The 19,553-nt window shown below is 52.0% G+C and overlaps 7 protein-coding genes and 2 non-coding genes across 9 annotated transcripts; 7 read left to right on the top strand and 2 right to left on the bottom strand.

Moving 5' to 3' along the window:
• Positions 1 to 537: 537 nt before the first annotated feature.
• On the top strand, positions 538 to 2,006 carry PHACADRAFT_189481 (uncharacterized protein; the record flags this gene model as incomplete). The annotated part of the gene is made up of 6 exons (XM_007389752.1): positions 538 to 710; positions 778 to 1,154; positions 1,207 to 1,341; positions 1,403 to 1,717; positions 1,781 to 1,808; positions 1,859 to 2,006. 6 exons carry the CDS (start codon positions 538 to 540, stop codon positions 2,004 to 2,006), a joined length of 1,176 nt encoding a protein of 391 aa, XP_007389814.1.
• An 877-nt stretch (positions 2,007 to 2,883) lies between these two features.
• PHACADRAFT_t16 lies at positions 2,884 to 2,958 on the top strand. The gene has a single exon. It is a non-coding gene; the product is annotated as a tRNA-Cys (tRNA).
• A 191-nt stretch (positions 2,959 to 3,149) lies between these two features.
• PHACADRAFT_t17 lies at positions 3,150 to 3,224 on the top strand. Its single transcript has one exon. It is a non-coding gene; the product is annotated as a tRNA-OTHER (tRNA).
• A 1,621-nt stretch (positions 3,225 to 4,845) lies between these two features.
• Positions 4,846 to 5,284, top strand: PHACADRAFT_54316 (uncharacterized protein; the record flags this gene model as incomplete). Its single annotated transcript, XM_007389563.2, has 2 exons — positions 4,846 to 4,954; positions 5,016 to 5,284. Coding segments are annotated over 2 exons (378 nt in total), but the record flags the coding sequence as incomplete, so codon positions are not given.
• A 4,506-nt stretch (positions 5,285 to 9,790) lies between these two features.
• PHACADRAFT_155496 (uncharacterized protein) lies at positions 9,791 to 11,559 on the bottom strand (the record flags this gene model as incomplete). Its single annotated transcript, XM_007389751.1, has 3 exons — positions 9,791 to 9,846; positions 10,716 to 10,805; positions 10,857 to 11,559. The coding sequence occupies 3 exons, from the start codon at positions 11,557 to 11,559 to the stop codon at positions 9,791 to 9,793; spliced, it is 849 nt and encodes a 282-aa protein (XP_007389813.1).
• A 1,574-nt stretch (positions 11,560 to 13,133) lies between these two features.
• Positions 13,134 to 15,002, bottom strand: PHACADRAFT_83024 (uncharacterized protein; the record flags this gene model as incomplete). The annotated part of the gene is made up of 6 exons (XM_007389750.1): positions 13,134 to 13,616; positions 13,672 to 14,147; positions 14,199 to 14,333; positions 14,380 to 14,557; positions 14,610 to 14,794; positions 14,852 to 15,002. The coding sequence occupies 6 exons, from the start codon at positions 15,000 to 15,002 to the stop codon at positions 13,134 to 13,136; spliced, it is 1,608 nt and encodes a 535-aa protein (XP_007389812.1).
• A 355-nt stretch (positions 15,003 to 15,357) lies between these two features.
• On the top strand, positions 15,358 to 16,259 carry PHACADRAFT_246209 (uncharacterized protein; the record flags this gene model as incomplete). Its single annotated transcript, XM_007389749.1, has 1 exon — positions 15,358 to 16,259. One exon carries the CDS (start codon positions 15,361 to 15,363, stop codon positions 15,670 to 15,672), a length of 312 nt encoding a protein of 103 aa, XP_007389811.1. The 3' UTR covers positions 15,673 to 16,259.
• A 285-nt stretch (positions 16,260 to 16,544) lies between these two features.
• PHACADRAFT_23720 (uncharacterized protein) lies at positions 16,545 to 17,101 on the top strand (the record flags this gene model as incomplete). Its single annotated transcript, XM_007389498.1, has 3 exons — positions 16,545 to 16,673; positions 16,732 to 16,986; positions 17,048 to 17,101. 3 exons carry the CDS (start codon positions 16,545 to 16,547, stop codon positions 17,099 to 17,101), a joined length of 438 nt encoding a protein of 145 aa, XP_007389560.1.
• A 1,681-nt stretch (positions 17,102 to 18,782) lies between these two features.
• PHACADRAFT_23719 (uncharacterized protein) lies at positions 18,783 to 19,339 on the top strand (the record flags this gene model as incomplete). Its single annotated transcript, XM_007389497.1, has 3 exons — positions 18,783 to 18,901; positions 18,956 to 19,058; positions 19,127 to 19,339. 3 exons carry the CDS (start codon positions 18,783 to 18,785, stop codon positions 19,337 to 19,339), a joined length of 435 nt encoding a protein of 144 aa, XP_007389559.1.
• Between the last annotated feature and the right edge of the window lie 214 nt (positions 19,340 to 19,553).

The following is a 19,553-nucleotide window of genomic DNA, read 5'->3' as shown; positions in this document are numbered from 1 at the left end:
GCGGGTTTGATTCCCGCTTGTGCCATTTTTTGGGCTTTTTGGAAATTCTTCAGCATGTCTTAGCCACTCTTAGGTGCTTCTGGGTGGCTAGTCCGGTGTAACTTAATAAGTTCCCATGTCTGGGCCGCCAAATTGAAACTCTTGGTTTGATGGCAATAACTAGACTTCTCTCGCGACACTACAATGAAGGCCACATTGTTACTCTGCATACAACTCTATAAATGGCCGATTTCCCATAGTGAGATAATGGAGTGCATTGTTCTTGCCATACACAGCTGTCTGTGGACGCAGCAGTCTGCCGCTAGACACAATGGCGTCTGACCACATTCATCGGTCTAGTTGTGTTCATCCGGAGACACTAATGAATGGTTTGGGGCAGTCTGTGCACCAAGCTTTCCCGCAGTGATACATGCCTTCCAAAGTGGGCATGCAGGTCATGGTGTCGGGGGTGCATAAAAGCACGATGGAGAGCTGTTTGCAGACCAACAGGATCTCCTGCTCCTGCCTGCCTCTTTAGCCTCCGTCTGCTTCCACACCATGTTCTGCAAAGCAACCTTGATCCCTGTGACCCTCGCCCTCCTCACCACCACGAGCTCCATTGTCCACGCACCCGGTGTCAAGGTTGCACTGGAGGAGCGCAGCACGCTGACTCGTGCTGACAGGACCTTTGACCATGAGAATGTGATCCTGGATGGCATCAAGATTCAGAAGTGCGTTCTCCATTGCTCCCTGCGTTGTACCGCCGTTACTGACTGTGCTTTGCCCTGCTTTTTGCAGCAAATACCAGAGGAACCTTCGGAACCTGCTGGCGAATACGGACAGTCTTCCCAAGGGCTGGGAGATCAAGGACTTCATTACTGTCTCTTCCTCCTCAGAGAAGCATGCTGTTGGCATCGAAGCTCTTGCTAATGACAAAAATGTCGAGTGGCTGGGTCCTATCACCATCGGTACTCCTAATCAGCCCTTCAACATCCAAATTGACACCGGCTCGCCCAATCTGTGGATTCCCAGCTCATCCTGCGCAAATCCGCTCTGCAACGGCAAGAGCAAGTACAATGCCTCAGCATTGTCTACTTCTTCCCAGAAGAATGGCACTTTCATAATCAGTTACGGTGACAATTCGACTGTCTCTGGCCCTATCTACACTGACACTGGTAAGCTGTTCAGAACACATGGTCGTGGAGATCAACTGAAATTCCCTCGTAGTGATTATCACTGGACTCACCACTACTGACCAGTACTTCTCTTCAGTCACCATAGTCTCGGCCTCTTTTGGGAAACATCCTTCTGATGGCATCCTGGGTCTTTCCTACGGCTCTCTCTCTTGCCTTGGCGGAGTATGTCTTCTATCTCCTCTGCTCTCTGTACGACACGCTGACGCTTTCTGTTCGCCCTGTACCAGACCCGTTCTTCAATACCCTGATCAACCAGAAGAAAGTCAGCATGGGCAAGTTTGGCTTCACGCTAGGCTCGGTCAGCTCGGAGCTGTACCTTGGTGGCACTGACACGTCCAAGTATACCGGCTCAATCGAATACCATGACGTCGTCACATTGACAGGTCTCTGGATGGCAACTGGTGCGAAGAGCCTGGTCGGCCTTACGACTATGAGCAGTGGCTTCAACATGATCATCGACTCGGGTAAGACGTATATGTACGCTCTGCAGGCCATGGTCAGCGCCTTCTACGTGGCGATCCAGGGCAGCTTTATCTTCAAAAGTGAATACGGGCTCTATGCTTACCCCTGCAGCTTGCATCCGACCATCAGCTTCAACTGAGGAGGCAAGACTTGGGAGGTCACTAACGCCAAGTGAGTTTGAGCGGTGTCGCATTGCAGTCTGTGCTGATCATGCCCTGCAGCTTCAACCGCGGTGAGACCTCTATGGGCAGCAGCCAGTGCGTTGGTGCACTCATTGCCACGAGCAAGGGCCTTGGTCTCGGGGACAACACCTGGCTGCTCGGTGACGCCTTCATGAAGAACGTCTACACTACATTCTCGTTCAACTAGAATGTCGTCGGCTTTTCCACCCTCAAAGTCTAGACGCCAAAGGTAGTCGAGTGTGCAGCGGTCATGTGCCCTAGCTTAAATGAAACTGAATAGGTTGGTTGTTGTACTAGTAGGACTAGTGGTAGTAGTTGCTCATGCTTATGGACTTGCTCTGTTCGCACATATTCTTCAATTCTAATGTGCGGAATGGCTTAAAACCTTCCGTAACGCAAACCTTTTTCTGTCCAAATGATTATTAGATGTATTGCCGCCTCGTGTTTTGTTTTAACTGACCAATGTGCCTCTGCCATTTTGAACTTGCGGTGACTTTGGAGCAGTGCCATGGAGTGTGCGAGACGAGCAGCAGGTTTGCAGGATCAGTTCACTGTTAAGGTACGCTGGTATACTCTCGTCATGAGACTTGCTCACCTTTGGGACCTTTGTTTGTTGTTCAGGAAATATACTTCCAACACATGAGATTCACACCTCTGGGTCTTGTTGACGCCCTTTGACTCAACAATGTGCACAGCCAGACACAATCTGACCCTCGGGGCTAGCCCGCTCTATGAGATAGATGCATTCGCAATCACCAGCAGCAATGACCGACAGTCCCAAGAGTTACACTCAGAGGCGCCAGTATGCAACGAAGTTGCTCCACATGCTCCACATGCCCAAGGCATTCCAAGTTCTGCAGGCATGGCCTTCGGAACCTAAGCAATGGGGACAAATGAAAGTAATGTTCTCGTGAAGGAGCATCGTTCCCATACTTGCGCAGACACAGACGCATGCCTGGAACGGGCCACATCGGATGATGCAGTATAAATATGTCATGTGGTCACCTGTCCACGTGCCTGTGGTTAGTGTGGTAAGTGTTGAAGTTAAGTCACACTTTTACAAAGGCCAGGTAGCTCAGTTGGAAGAGCAACCCAGTGCAATTGGGGGAAGGCCCCGGTTTTGATCCCTGGTCTGGCCAGTTTTACTGTTCAACAGGTTATGAGCCCCGCCAACGTATCTCTGTTGTATGCCTTGTCACACAAGGGTCCAGAGTGTACAGCGTGTCCTGCAGGACTGCAGTCCCAGGTCCTCTGCATGAACAGTTCAAAGCTGGCCACCTGAGTCATGTGACTTAGGGGGAGTGTTGAAGTTAAGTCACACTTTTACAAAGGCCAGGTAGCTCAGTTAGAAGAGCAACCCAGCGCAATTGGGGGAAGGCCCTGGGTTCAATTCCCGGTCTGGCCAGTTTTACTGCTCAACAGTAAGTCCTTCTGATACTCGTGTAGCGATTCTTCACTGCCTTCATCTACGCGATATTCTAGACTTGCTACTTGGCATTTAATCTGATCACTCTGGGTATATTTGTGGCTACTGAGGCGGTTCTGTGGGCTCATAGAACGACTCAACCCAGACATGGAGAATCCGAGAAAAGCGGACGCCATAACTGTTTCCTTTTTGGCTCTGCCACGGCAAGCCATTTCCAGGCAGCAGCCCAAACGAAGAATCTTGTGTTCATTTGTGGTACAGATTGCAAGGCCGTACTGTAGCGGGTTATGCCATGATGACATGTTCAATACCGAGCTAAGCAACGGCACAGATATCCCGCTAGAGACACTTGGCTTGACTCTCTGTTAAGACGGCTATTCTCCCCATCTATCGTGCCTTCCCCCTCTTTGTCATCAGTATTCCTCCGTCTTACGGCTTGCCAGTGCCATCGCGGCACTTGCTCGTGCTTCCTGCCGTCAGTACTACTGTACCTGTACAACTAGTCTGGCGGCGGGTGTGACAAGTGACGGTCGACCACAAGTCCGGCGGGGCGGCGAGTTTGACCGTGACCTGTGACACCGGTCAAGAATGCGGCGGTCAAACGGTGGTGGCGGCCTAGGCGTGACCCGACAGAGTGGTAACATAGACAGGAACAGTAATAGCGCCACGGAAAGCGCATGTAGGTGTCTTCTAGTAAATTTTGCGCCGCAGGCCCGAAAAATATCGTTTTTTTTGGCAGAAAAAAATGTGGAAAGCAGCGGCATCCCTTGTGCGACGTGACCGCCGCTCTCGAGAGCGGCGGTCGGGAGCTATGTGACGCGCGACGCGCCGGACTGGTCGTACAGGTACAGTAGTACTAGTACTAGTACTAGTACCAGTAGTAGTGCATGCTGGGAAGTCTAGATACATGTATGTAACCTGTACTCCGGCCAATGTATGAACCCTTAAACCTGCCACCTCCGACATTGTGTCCACATCGAATCGAAGTGCAGCGCACGCCACAAAGTTTGTTCACATTCTCAAACGGCGGACAATGGTGAATGTGATGGGGCCGACTTGGCTGTTAGTAGCGCCGAAAAACGGGAATCCCCGTGATCCACCCGCGCCTGTCCCTCTTTCTCCTCTGCCGCCCTACAAGGTCAACCTCATGACACTCTGGAATCGAGACTTTAGTTACACCTGCCGGCTTCTCAGTTTCGTGCCGTTCAAGGACTCATTCCATGCGACAATCCACTATACGTATAAGTATAGGTCTTGGTAAGTTCAGCGATCAGCGAAGCTTCAACGTGCTAAGACTACGGCTGTCGAAGTCGGCCATCAAACTTCTTCGCCGCATCTACGCGTATTCTGCGCAGGGGCCAGCACCAGGTGAGTGATCGGAGCGACGGAAATTTGGCTCAAGGCGCCTATGCTGGCTGTCCGTATAAAATACCCAGCTCGAGCGGGAGGGAAAGGCATCCTCAGCATTCCCTCTAGATCCCTCACGTACTCTACTCCATCTGCCAGGACAATCACCACTCACTCTAATACCATCATAATGAAGTTCTTCGCCGCTGTCGCCACCCTCGTCTTCGCTGCTTCCGCGGCTCTTGCGGCACCCTCCGCCACCACCACTGTGACCGTCTCCTATGACCAGATGTACGATAACGCCAGTGGTTCTCTGACCACCGTCGCGTGCTCCGACGGCCCCAACGGGCTGCTCACCAAGAGTCAGTGACCACCACTCCGCTTCGCTCGGACGAGTTCTAACCTGCGTTGTCCCTTATCTAGATCTCGGGCCCGACTTCGGCAACCTCCCGCACTTCCCAAACATCGGCGGCGCGGCCGCCATCGCAGGGTGGAACGACCCCAACTGCGGCACCTGCTGGCAGCTCACCTACAACGGCACGTCCATCAACGTGCTCGCCATCGACCACGCTCAGTCGGGCTTCAACATCGCGCTCGGTGCAATGAACGCCCTCACGAACAACGAAGCTACCTTCCTGGGACGCATCAACGCCCAGGCTCAGCAGGTCGATGACAGCGTATGCGGCCTCTAAGCGCGGAAGGTGAGTGCACCAGGAGTGATCATACAGGAGTAGTCTCACTTACTTGAGGCGCTCTTTGCAGGGGTTCGAAGGCGACAGATATTGGACATTCATGACTCTAACCAGTTGACGTATTCGGACGCTTTATTCCACGGACTTGATGACCTGTACACCATTCGCACACGGACTCTGTTGTAGTACTTTGAGTGCGGACTCTATATGTTGTAATTAGGCGTTGTTAACAGGAGTGAGGGGAGTTGGAAAGCAATGTGCATATGCTGAGGACGTGCAAAAAAGCATAATCAAAGGCATTATGCGCTATGCAGAGCAATAGTAATAGATGAGTAGTGCTCACTGCCAAGCCACTTGACGGACAGGTCGATCACCGGAGAAGACCGTAGCCTCCAGGTCATTCTACCGAGGCCATAGCCAAAGCTTTCCGCGCAATTGAATGAGATCTCCACTGCTGCAAGCCTGCGAATACATTGCGAGAACGTCGACTGGCGACCTGAGCGCGCTATCAGCAATTTGCTTCGCTATCATCGCGCTCCGCGTCGAACATATCTTCGTGGCGGGGCACATTAGATGCGGTGGAGTCGGAATCTGCGCAGGGGACAAGCCCTGCCGTTTCAGCTCAGTGAAGCCGAGAGTCAGCGAGGATGACTCGGCGATCGCCTCCTCTGCCCCTCGACACTTGGCTGGTGTTGGCCCTCCAGCGAGCAGAAGAAATATGACTATGGAATGTGCTCGAGATCACCAAAAACAGCGTTCAGTAGCGAGTTCAGAACATCGCGGGGACTGACGCGTCAAGAGATTGCTAGACAAGGGGAGGCCGCAGGGCGCGCACGAGTCGCTATATTGACTGAAGAACAGAGTCATGAGTTGATCCCTAGTTCAGAGAACTCCGCGACTAGTTCGACTGGTAGAATTGGAAGTACCTGTACACGAACAGGCAACCATCAATAAGTATCGCGGCACTTGGGCAACGATGTCCTGATAGGGCACCGCGTGTACCGCCTCATGTGGAGCAAGCGATGCGCGGTCATAGGTGTCCAAAGAAGCTCGCCCGTATCGGTCTAGTGATCACATTGACTGCCTGTATTGTGTATCTCTGACGTTCTATCGCACTCTAGCTCATCGTGCGTTCACGAGAGCTGGAGCCACCACCCGAGGCTGTCCCGAGCATATCCAGAGCATCGGCCGCTTTAGCTCACCCTACGGTCTTGGCCCTTTGGAAGGGTGAAATTAATTAATCTCAAATACGGCTGAGACTCGTTGCAGAGCATCGCCTATGGAGGGACATCAAGTCGTCCTCGTGATGCGCCCCGCCACCGCGTATGAGTATCGGTCCATCGGAGCTGCAGTCCGTGCATGGCGGATTTAAATAGCTCCGTGCGGTGTAGTTTCTCATTTTTGCAGCCGCGAAAGACCGGATGTGTGTTCGCTAAAGCTACGAACGGGGGTATATTGCACGTGGAGAGCGCAAGAAATTAGCGGTTAAGCTAGAATAAGCTGGATAGAGCGCAAGCAAAGCGGATGCAGGGAAAGACACGCCGTGATGAAGGCGAAGGGAGTTGCAATTTACATTGAGAATGGACGTTATATGAACCTTGGCCTGGACGGCTCGTGATCGCGTGATCTTGTACGTATACCCATGCTAGAGATGATGCAGAGGAGAGGAAATTGGTGCGAAAGAGTGTGTAGACGATCGTAAAGATGAGGTGAAGGACATGACAAGATCCCAGATTCGTAGTGAACGATAGGCGTCGCAAGGATAGGATTGTTCAAATGGCAAACAGTGTACTACGGTAGGCTGAAATTTAATTCCTGAGAAAAATCCACGACGTGCAATCCGCGACGTAAGATCTCTTTCTGACTCAAGCTGTCTAGTCGTTCAATGGATTATAGTCTATGCCACTCGCATTAGAAGTACAACTCTGGGCACGTATCATCCTCTTCCATTTCCTAATATTTGCCTGATCCTAATTGTGACAGCGCGCGGCGATGCTTTAATTCTATCATTCCTATCGCCCACTTTATCCGGTCTTTTGCAAGCCATACATGCGTCCCCGGCTGACAACATTTGATGCTTGTCAAGTGGCTACACTAGTCTGTATAGCCTCCGTCCTCTGTAATCGAGCAATACCGCGAGGACATGGCTGGTGTCTCCCGCAACCCGGTGGGAACGTTAACAGTGAGCACACAGTGGTGCAAGTGCTGCGATCTCAGAACTGACAGCCACATCTGCACCCGACGCTGAAAGTTTGATATCGTGGACATCTTCCGCGGCGTGTGGCGTGTCGGGTAGATCGGCAGCACTCGGGTGTAGGACCTTCTATTCCTGAATAGGATACTTCCCGACTTCACTAATCTCTACATCAGGGCACCCTGTGGTGTATGAGAGGGCGTAACAAACGGTGTGGTGCGCCTATCTTTCTTCCAAGCCTCTTGTCCCCGAAGATGGCACAAATCTTGCCCACCACTGCCTGCCTTCTCGGATTAGTGCTGGAGACTCTAGTTTACGGTGCGTTGGTGGTTCTTTGTACTTGAGTGAACGCTATAGGATATGTTTAGGCATGTATGTTGTGTTGTTTATCCTTTCTATGTATTTCCTAGTAGGCGACGGGAGCCGGAAGCGCAGGGACACCAGGATGAGCAAGTCGATGCTCTTGATTATTTCCGGGAATATCCTTCTGTTTGCCACCATCACTGCTGTAAGCACTATGAGAATGTCACTACAAGTTTTCCCTGACTCGCATGAAACGTTAGCAATGGATTATTTCCAGTGTCCGGAGCTTCATAGGTTTCATCGGTCACAACAGGAAGCCTGATGGGCCACTTCTATACTTCAGCTCGTTATCTGGCGGCACAACTACTGCTGTTATGGCTCTATACTTGGTCGAAACGGCCATAGCAGGACCCCTGACATTAGGCGGAGGGGCCTGAGGACAATCCGCATCCAAAATGGGGTCTCGGGACCCCCATGCCTGGGGCAATCCGCATCCAAAACACCCCTTGGGCCCGGGAGGGCCGGAGGAATAATCCGTACCGCGCCAGCGGCCGCTCTACCAGGCCTAAGGACCGTCCGTATACGAATTTTTGGAGCACGTTAGCAGCCTCATTTGGCTGGTGCCCAAGGGTTATATATATATTTAAGACACTTTCCTCGTCGATATTGGTGGTTTTTCCATATGTAGTGCAACATTTAATACAAAGTGTGCCCCAACCGGGAATCGGTTATCGTTCTCGTGGCTATTCAGATCGCACCGCTGTCAGTGTTCACCTACGATAGGCAAGTAAGAATGAAGAATGCAAGTGAAGGAGCAGATAAAATATTTTATTCCTGTGTCTGTACACCTGTATGCTACTCGAGGGGACAGTCAGAGCTAGGATAGAGTCACTTTGCTTCTGTCCTGAGTTGCCCAAGTTGGCATGCCGCTGCAAGCTGTTGCTCCTGCCTCCGTCAATGGCTCCTGGCAGCACAGTCGAAGTTGATTCCGACAGCGAAGCTGCCGTCGAGGCAAGCTGGAACCCCGCCGAGTGGATAGGGATAAGACAAATCTATCATGCCTCTGACACACCCGCCGTTGTACTTGCCGGTAGCCGCCTCGCGCTCACGCCCCATCTGATCATTTCTTGCGCACCCTTCCCGGTGAAATCCCGACTTTTTCATATGATCGCAAGATGATTAGCCTGAACAGCATCACATACAAAGTGTTCTATAAGCTAAACGATGCCCTCTCCCGTTCCAGGATTGAAGCTGCCGTGAAGGCCCTCGATACTTTCCGGAGGCGAGGGGAGAAGAGAGCGGCGGCGGCAGTGGCGGCAGAAGATGGTGACGAAGGTGAGACAGAAACTTAGTTTATTGTATATAGAGATGTTAGTTGTACTACAGGGATGTCTATGGACACAGAACGGCACGAGTTATTGAAGATGTAGAGGCTTGGTGACTGATCCGCATCTAAACCCGGCCGTCAGGTCGGGGCCAGAGGAAAATCCGTACATTTTTGGGCCAGAGGGCCGAAATTTTGTGCGGATAAAAAAGCGTGGTCAGGCGAAAATCAGGATCAGGCCTCTCCACCCAATGTCAGGGGTCCTGCCATAGCTGACTTCACAATGGTATGATCCTCTATATCCGAGAGCTTTTGTAGTAATCTCGTGTTTGCGCACAGATGTACCGACTGTGGATAGTGTGGCAACGCAGGTGGCCAATTGTGATACTACCTGTCTTCACGTATTTTGCCACTCTGGGTACGATACCAACTCAGTCTGTCTTTTATTCACAGACCCATTACTATTACAGTTGGCGGGTCAATTTTTACCTACCACATGCACAAGTTGACACCAAATGAAGATTTTTTTAAGTCCTCCTGCGGTATAGTTCCATACAGTACACCGTGACAGACTACGAATTGTGGCTGACGGATGCACAGCGCCTTGGATTGCCTCTACTCTAACATGCACTATTGCGTACGTCTTATTAAGTTCACGTCTCCGCAAAGATCTGTTGAGCGTTGACTAGCACAAATGTATATTGCTCCAGTGCGTCTTCTTACTAGATTTTGAAGTAGAGACTGCTCACCTGGTAGTAGGGCTATTATCGTACAAAATCTGGACTACGCAGCGAGAAGTGAGGCGTGCTCAAACTACGCACTGGCGCTCTAGTACAGTAGCCTCGGTATGCATGACTCGCCCTCCGCCCCTCAGTCTTAGAGCTGACTACATATATCGCAGAGAGTCATGGCTATTATTATCGAGAGTGCTTTGCTGTTCACGTACGTCCTCATTGCTTATACCTATGGTCGCACGTTCACAATGCGACACATGCTAGCGCGACTAGTGCAATAATCATGGTCACTTACTTTAGTCAGACTTGTTTCTCCGATCACATTTGATCCTGCAGTGTACGCTCAATACAAGGGGGCCTAAATCATTAGTAAGCCCTGCAGATCCCACCGTGTCAATTAACTGTAGCCTGGCGGAGCTCTACGATAGTACGGGACATTCTTATATTCGAATGGTGATAAATATGTGCATGAATACAAGGCTCTAGATACCCCGCTGACGGGGGGTCTGAGTGACGCGTGTCCCTGCTCCGATACCAGTGTGACGAGGGGTACGAGGAGTACCGGGAACGATCATCTTCGACGCTGATCCACTTGCCGTCTTCTTCGCGAGGGCCTCTTCTTGAGCCTTCTTCGCAAACCTGAGACAGGGAAGTATCGGTAAGCATAACGCAAATGCACAAAGGAAATCACTGACTCTTCGCGCTGCCGAGCCATTTCAGTCTCGAGTTCGGCGCGCTTGGAGAACTCGCGATCTGCCACTCGACGGTTGCCCCGCTCGTCGAAACTCTTCTCCTTGACGGAGTAGAACACGGAACCAAGTTCAGCTACACTGAAGAATCAGCTTTGACTCAATGAACGGAAATCCAAAGACATACCAAGCCAGTAGGCGTCGACGGCAGTTACTTGGGTCATGTACTCCTTCGAAGTGAGGATGAGCTCGTGGTAAAGGACGTACGTTGGCGTGTCTAGATATGAGTGTCAGTACTTGGAGCGCGTGAGACATTGAATAGACACACAGCCTAGACCATATAGCGCACTCGTCGGGTGCAGGTGGGTGGGGAGACCGGTACGAATGTTGACAAACTCGCCGATACCCTTTACCCTCGCAGCTTGGTGGAAGTATCCCGCGCAGATAGCTTTCCGAATGACGTCGAAGTCGGTACCGGCGGAGATGATGTCCATCTTCTGGAACTTCATGATATCCTCGAGCTGTTGCCGCACCTCCCGCGCCTTACGCAGGAGCTTCGGGTGCAAAAAGTGACGCATGGACCAGTCATCGCGGTGCCCGTGACTCTTCCACTGGTTGAAGACGTTCAACAACGTTAAATGGTCGCTCTCGGGTACGTTGAACTTCTCACGTGCCGCGTCCGCTTCCTCCATGCGTTCCTTAGGGCGGTAGAACACACTCGGTACAGACAACATCGATACGATCGTCAACATCTCCGACGAGCACTTATACTCGACAGACACGATCAGCATCTTGGCCATCGACGGCTCCATGGGAAACTCAGACATCTTGCGCCCAGCAGCTGTCAGGTTCCCGACATTGTCGAGTGCACCGAGCACCCAGAGTTGATACATCGAGTTGAGCATGTTCGCTTGTGGCGGTGGATCCATGAAGTCGAATTCGAGAAGATTCTTCACGCCGAGAGACTTGAGCAGCAGAACAGTATTGGCTAGGTTCGTTCGCTGGATCTCGGGGATGTTGTTGGCAAACATCTCGTTCCTGTAGGCCATCTCAGTGTACAGCCGATAGCAGAAGCTGAGAGTCGTGAGTGATAGACTATCAACCGTAAACAGATGATATACTCACCCGCTCCCGGTACGACCAGCACGGCCCGTCCGCTGATTGGCGTTGGCTTGACTGATCGGCGTAATCTGCAAGGCATCCATACCGACTTTTGGGTTGTACACTTTCAGTTTAGAATAACCAGCGTCGACGACAAAGAGGATACCATCGACTGAAGGCCACGTTAGTCTAGCCCTCGAAATGGACGGACACGGGCGCTTACCAGTCAGGGACGTCTCCGCAATATTCGTAGCGACGATGACCTTCCGCCGACCATCAACCGTGGGTTCGAAAATTCTTGCTTGAAGGTCTGCAGGCATTTGCGAGTAGATAGGAAGGACAGCAATCGGTGCGGGCTCATCTAGCTGCGAGAGGCGTTCTGTTTGGCAGGAGTTCAGTGGCTTGGCCAACATATAGAGTAAAGCATACACACCATTGATAACCTGACATGTAATCTCAATGTCTTCTTGACCGGTCATGAAGACCAAGACATCACCCGGCGGTAGCGACAGGTGGATCTGCAGCACTTGCTTAACCGCGCTGTCTACATAATCTTCACATGGTGACTTTGAATGGAAGGTCTCCACGGGGAAGGTACGACCAGGGATAGTGAAACATGAAGCATTGCCATAGAATTGAGAGAACTGCGTGACATTTAGCCCACGGCTGTAACTGTCAAGATCACGAAGCGACGTACCTTTTCAGCATTCATTGTTGCGGATGTGACGATAAGTTTAAGGTCTCTCCGTCGTGACAAGACTACACGATAACGTAAGTGAAGTGTAGGAGAACATATCAGAGCTGTACCCACTCTTGCGCAAAAGGCCCATCAAGACGTCGGTACTAAGCGATCGCTCGTGCGCCTCGTCAAGAATGATGACACTGTATCGGTCCAAGTCACCTTCATTGAGTGACTCTCGAAGCAGTACGCCATCGGTCATGTCTAAAAGACACATCAGTCAGTACCACGTTACAGGAGGGAGATCTAACTGACACTTGATCTTAGTTTCCGAAGAGGTGCAATCCTCAAAGCGGATAGCATAACCTACGGTCGAGCCCAGCTTACACTAAAGGGCAAAGTGATCAGCGCTACGTATGCGCTAACGATGAAGTTACATACCTCCATCTCCTCACTAACGCGCTTAGCTACGGACATAGCAGCGACACGCCTTGGCTGGGTACACCCAATCAAACCGTGCGTGCAATAGCCATCTTCGTACAAGAATTGTGTCAATTGCGTCGTTTTTCCAGAACCGGTCTCGCCGACGACAACGACAACTATCCAAAGTTAGCGCATATACCCACAGTCTACAGGATTAGAAGCTTACCTTGGTTGTCACGAATGACTTTCAAAAGCTCTTCTCGGCACGCGAACGCTGGAAGGTACTCCCTTTGCTCTTTGAGCGTGCGGGTCTTCGCAAATGTACTAACGCCAGTCGCAGTCTTCAAATGCGAAGCAAACTTCGAGTCACCCTTGTAGTCTTCCTTCTCCCCCTCTTTGGCCTTAGCCTCGGCTTCGGCTGCAGATCAGAACCAGGAGCACTACGTGAATGTGCGATCCGACAAAGCGCCATCGTAGGCCGATACAAATACACGTACCTTCTGCTGCAGCCTCTTCGTTCTTTACACCCATGATGTTACCGAGCTGCGTGCCGCCGAGGTCAGCCATTTTTGCAGCGGCCTTTGCACGTTCGGCCTGTTCGCGCTTCTCCTTTACCAGAGCGCTACCCTTACGCGCAAAGACGGCCATGTCACTCGTCGGGTCGCGGACGGGGTTGATAGGCTCCAACTGCGTTGTGAAGACAGTGCGACCATCGAGGAAGGGTGGTTTTAGATCATGGACCATGACGTGCACCGCGGATTCAGATTCTTCCTCAAAGTCGAGGTTGATCTCCTTTCGCGTTGCGACACCAGAAGTTACCATACGATTCGCTTCCCAGAGATCGTTATCCGCGTTGTACTGCGCTTGCTTCGCGGATATCTTCTTCTGTAGCGTGGGTCAGCGCTATGCTTAGCATTACCGCTGCAAGTGTGGCGCTTACCACTGCACGAGTAGCTAGTTCTTTCTGCTTCACCGGAGCTAGGTCCTCGTACTGAGCGAGTGGGTTGAAATCCTCATCTCCAGCTACGTTGCCCTCCTCCGCGCCCGTATACCAATCACGGTCCAGGCGGATCTGCTCTTCCTCCCACTCCCGCACATCTAAACTGATAGGAGCGCCATCATTCTCGTCAGGCGATGCGCCTCTTGACGTCCGCGGCGTAGGCGCATCCCATCTCCGATTCCGTGAAGAGCCCCAACCTGGGCCGTCCTCCGTTCTCCGTGGCGTTGAGTCCCATGCAACGTTGGGCACGCGCACACTGGGTGCATCCTCGCGTGAGCCCCGTTCTGATCGTGGCGTCGCGTCCCAGTCCCGGCGATGCCCTCTGCGGTCAAATCTGTCACGGTTGGCTCGCCGCTCGAACTCTCCGAGGCCGCGCGGAGCATCGTTTCTTCGTTCTTGCTGAGCAGTAATACCCTCTTTGATACGTTCAGCGGCGACCTTGGCGTCGTATATGCGAAAAGACCCACCTCGCTGGCGCTCGCGGTTACGTCTATATTCCTCTAAGCGCTTCCTGCCCGTCTCCGACAAACCGCCAGGGTGTGAAGGAGTCTCTTCACCTCTTTGACGGATGTTAGCAGTGCGAGACGCAGGTAAAGAGGGAACTGAGGTGTGTCAGCATAATATAAGGGCTACTGAAAACATGCGCACCTTTGAAGCGTGGTTCAGAATCGTCAAGCCTTGGCTTCTTCCTCGATTCCCCACTACCCGCAGCAGCAGCAGCCCGTTTCTCCTCCCTCTTCTCTTGTGCTAGCTTGTCAAGCCCAAGTAATGAAGTGCGAGGTGTTGGTGGCTCAAGTGGCTTCGCAGGTCGGCGGAATGTGTGTTGCTGATCTCCTGCGTCAGCAAATCTAGCAGGTGGAAAGCAGGACGTCACGTACTGCGTCCTGTCGTACAAGTCCTCCAGCTCTGACCGGATCAGGCTCTAAAACTTCGCTGTCATGGACGACAATGCCTTGCACGGGCTGGGAAGCAAGTCCTGAGGATTCCTGCTTTTCATGCGAGGTAATCTCGGTGTGTATTTCAGCGAGAAAAGAATCCCTGAACTTGCCAAATGATTTGGCCGCTGCAATGTGAGCATTTAAGTTTTGTGGAAGCTAGCCCGAGCATAGATATAGCACACCAGAGATGAAGCCCTCTAAGGTGTTGGTCTTCGCGATGTCCTGCACTCGATGTGCCAGTAGATCATTAGGATTGATCAGGTTGAGAGCTCTGGAGAGCTTAACTGCCAGATTATGTGTAAAAGCATCTTCGCCTGGCGGTGGCGATGCCATTCTCCGAGGCGTCGTAGATGATGAGTTCCAGTTAGTGGAGGTATGAAGCCACGGAAAGAAGCGCTCACTGGGCATGTTCGGGGTTCCCTTATTCGGGCACGGGGCGGGAAAACGCCCTGCCTTTAGCGGGCACGCCAACTTGCTTTCGACCTCCACTGTCAGGACACATGTGCACATGTAATAACTTCATCTATGGCTGTTACATACAATCTATATGCCAATCTTGACATTTATCAAGCATTAACTCATATATACGCAATCCTTCGAGCACAGCCGGGCGCCGACCTCCAGGGTGCACGAAAGAAACTTGTGAGTTGAGATTTTCACATTTGCCGTGACATCACGTCTTAAGCTCCAGATGAATGTACCAGATTGTCTACAATTGCGCGACAGCTTGCAGGCTGGAGCGCGTAGGAGGAACCATAGACTGCGCACAATGCAAGCCAACGTCGACACGAAGCTAAGCTCTCAGCAACACAGGAGCCTGTACTTTCCAGATGGAGACGATATGCTTTGTGCTGTCTCTGTCTCCGACAAATCCACAATACCATGCTGTGTGCACAGGATCGTCTTATTGTTCCATTCACTCGTGTTTAGAGACATGTTTACGCTCTTTACGAATTTCCAGGTCAACGAAACGCTGGACGACGCACCTGTTGTCAGGCTGTAGGATGTTGCGGGCGAGCTGGCTAGGCGCCATTACGGTACCTTCCGTGTCTCATTCGCCACCTTCTGTCCTCGGCACGTCGCCCATCTCACACCTGCTTTGCTACTCGAGACGACGCGACGGTATATGCCGGGAGTTTCAGGCGGACACCAGACCGTTGGTCGTGCTTTTCAGCTTGCACTCCTCCATACTACCCAAGAGCTAATGGTGTGCTTGTGATGGTCGAGGCGCCACAACAATCCTGCGGGGCCCGTCCGGCGCTTGTAACTTCCGCTCCGCCCCAGAAGTGATGCTTGATTTCGCGCGGCAAGTCGCAAACGTTCTCGGTGCGATGCAAAGGAGCACATCGACAGACGCGGCTGCCACTCGGCCGCCGTCTCGCTCACGAATGCAGTGTCTTCCGGATTCTCGATCGCGAACATTCTTCGGAGGTGTATCGTATTTCATTCGTGGGAGCCGCAGCCCATGACTTACTAGTCGTGCCGCGCTCCGTGCTTCTGCAAGTTCCAAGCCATTCGACGGCCTCTTGAAGGCTACACCATGCATGTATGGGAACTCAGCTGGGCACGATGGTCAGCTCCATTCAGTTCGGGGCATTAGAGGTTTACTCTGCTGATCTCGCCACATCAATCACAGTTGTCCACAAACAGAATCAAGTACGCTGCCGGGCCGCCCATTCGTCCACGATCAAAACGCCGCAGGAGAACAGCAGTGGGGAATAGCCTTCAAAACTTCAAGCGTCGTCAGGGCTCTTTCGCCCGATGGCGCCAGTGCGTTCTTGCCCGTATATAATGCTCGACGCAAAGCGACTTCATCACCCAACACATCCAGACTTAACCAATCCTACTCACTTCGCCCTCCAATCGCTCCCCGTGATGAAGTATTTCACCGTCGTCGCTGCCCTCGCTGCTACCGGCCTCGCACAGAGCATCGTCATCAGCACCCCCGCCGCCAATTCTACCGTCAGTGCGGGCCAGCCCATTACGGTCGAGGTCGACAAGCAGGTGCGTTTCATGACTGTGATGACGTCAATGGGGCTGGCGCTGACTACTACGCCCACAGAACACCTTGACCGGGTCGATTGAGGTCGCACTCGTGCTCTCGATAGTGCCCTGCCCGGCCGACGGATGTACCGACCCTAGCTACAACCCGTCTGACGATCTCGGCCAAATCTTCTACAACGGGGCCTACAACCCCCAGTCCCAGCCCGGAGCTCCTCAGAAGCCACCTCACCAGAACTTCACGGTGCAGGTTCCGACGTCGTTCACCAGCGGCGAGAATGTTGCTCTCATCGCTACGCATCTCAACTTGGTCGGCGTAAGTACCCATCGATTTGTGCGTCTGTCAGACGTCGTCTAACTGTCGGTTCTCTTTGTAGGCTGGGCCCGAGCCCGTTCTCCAGGTTCTCTTCGTTCCTTTGACTGTACTTTGATTGGCAGATATCAGGACTCGTCTCAATGATTCCTTATGAACCTATTATCCACGGGCTTCTCGTATCTATAGTATGCGCATCCTATTTTTAAAGCAGTAGACGGCATATTGCAAGTACGACTTGGCAATCAAGCGGATATTCCACTTTGGAGAGCTGTAAGAGTAAAGTATGATGCACAGGATAGCGGACCGTGCTCTGAGGCACAGATAGGTTGACCCTATGGCTAGTTATCCCACGCCACAAGGTCAATGGCGCATCATGATGCGCCTCTTCAATCACTCGGAGCCGACGTGAAAAACCTCTATCTCTACCTTTACAGAATATTGGACATGGCTCAGCATACAACATCTTGGAGTCTCAACATTACTCTCCTCAAGTCCGCGACCTCAGCTGAGCCGCGGATCCGAGTCACCAGTTGAGAACTTCTCGCAGTGCAGAGCCACACCGGTGCCTCGGCGTGCCATAGAGGCAAATCCGTCCCTCAAACGACTTTATTGGACTCTAATGCGAGCTCTAAGCTCGGAATCCATGCGCGGAAGACTGTCGTATACGAGCGTTCCCCGGTTAGCATGTATACGTGAGGGATTACCACGCTGCAGTATTTGGGATACAGTATCATGTCACTACCTTGCACTGTTAGGAGAGTAGACGAAGTTTGTTGTTGGTTCAGCTCCCCAATACATGCCTCAGTTATTCAATGGCATAAACGCCGACATTCTCGGCCTCTTAGCACTGTGTCCGGTGCATGGCAACCGGGGTCCAGCCGCTGCGAGACCTTTCAGGTTCAGCGGCCTTCGTGGAACCGCCTGGACTCGTCTCAATTTCGAGATACGACGAAGTAAGGGCGTCATATCTGGTCGGACTCGCGACTGTTGCGGTTCAATATCGAGCAGTATGAAACGTAATGCCTGATGCAGTGGCTCAGTTCGAACCTCGGTGGGAGCTGCTCAAACTTAAACAACAACCACACTCAACTTGATTCTCGTCTTCAGGTGAGCTGCTATTCCATCGAAAACTCACATCCGAGCTGAGGTTGGTCTGCACACTAAGTGATTGTCATCCCCTGCTAGCCTCCGTATAATGGAGACAGAACATGAAACAGGCCCGGGAGCGCTGGGGGACTCGACCGACGCGCGACGGCGTAGACGTTGTCCTCCCACGGGGCTAAATTTATACTATTTTGTGCGGATAGAGGTACAAAAGCACATTCAGTTTGTTTCATAAATATACTCAAGCTATTTCCCCATGGGGATGTTATCATTTTAGTGGTACAAAAAAGATACACTGCTTTTACACCTTTTGAGGTATTAGGAGAGTCGAGTTATCCTTAGGGCGAAATCATCATCATTTCTTTCTCCATGTGTATTACTCTATATATGGATAGCCCAGCGGTATTTGCATCTCTTTTTGCTGCGAGCAGGCCAACTTTTTACAACAAGATTTACTTAAAAAAGGCGACTTTGTTTTACTCTTATTTCCAAATTTTACCTATCATATATTTTCGCCAGAAAGTATTCAGGCTTTTTAGCTTCTTTTCTCGCGGTCATTTTCGTGCCTCTGTCAGCTAAAAATATTTATCAATTAGCCCCGTGTCCGTGCCTCAGATGCACAGTCCACTGTCCGCATCTTCCGAGTTCATCAGTCCATACTTTCCCGTTAGTATTTGGCCGGCTTTGCAAGTATGTTTTCGCTGCCCACGAACGGCTCGACAAACGAGAGTTACGATGGGGCGCCCTTGTTCCAGATGCAGGACGATGCGGGAGAACTAGCAGAGCTAATTGGTGCACTATATGATCTTAAGTAAGCGAGCCCGACATTTTCCAGACACATCTCAAACCTATGTACCTGCACTAGGTTGCCACCCATGCGTCTTCTCGACCCGCAAAACCCAGAGCGAGCAAGCGCAGCCTTGAAACTTGCCAAGAAATACGAAGTCGGCTCCATCTGTGCACGAATCGTTCGTCGTGTGGAAGCGGACTGGCCAAAGACGTCATGCAATGGCTTCGCTCTTCTGCCGATATGCAGAAATGCACCAAGCTCCGCGCGATGTTTGTCATCGCTGTCCCAATCAACGTCGACATCGGTCCCTTTATTCCCGAACCAGCATCCGCCATACGCTTCGCCCGGGAGTTCAACGTCCCGTCTATCTTGCCGGCGGCGTTCTACACCCTGGCCCTGACTGACGTGCAGCGGAACTGGGACAGCGCCGATTACCGACCATTCCACGCCGCACGTTGATCGCTTCTGGACCAGGCAGACACGCTGAGGCTTATCTGCGGCAAAGTCAGCTTGTGCCAAAAGATCAGAGTCACGGCGGAGATCCCACTCTTATTAGACGAGCCGTATTGCGCTGATTGTGAGGATGGTCGGCTTCCACACGTTCTTAGCGAGTTACGGTCGAATTATCTTGCATCCGGGTGTTTTACCGGGGGGGGGGGGGGGGGGGGTTGGT

Source organism: Phanerochaete carnosa (assembly GCF_000300595.1).
Source record: "Phanerochaete carnosa HHB-10118-sp unplaced genomic scaffold PHACAscaffold_1, whole genome shotgun sequence".
In the NCBI taxonomy this organism is placed as follows: Eukaryota; Fungi; Basidiomycota; class Agaricomycetes; order Polyporales; family Phanerochaetaceae; genus Phanerochaete; species Phanerochaete carnosa.
This window is presented reverse-complemented; position numbering and strand designations above follow the sequence as displayed.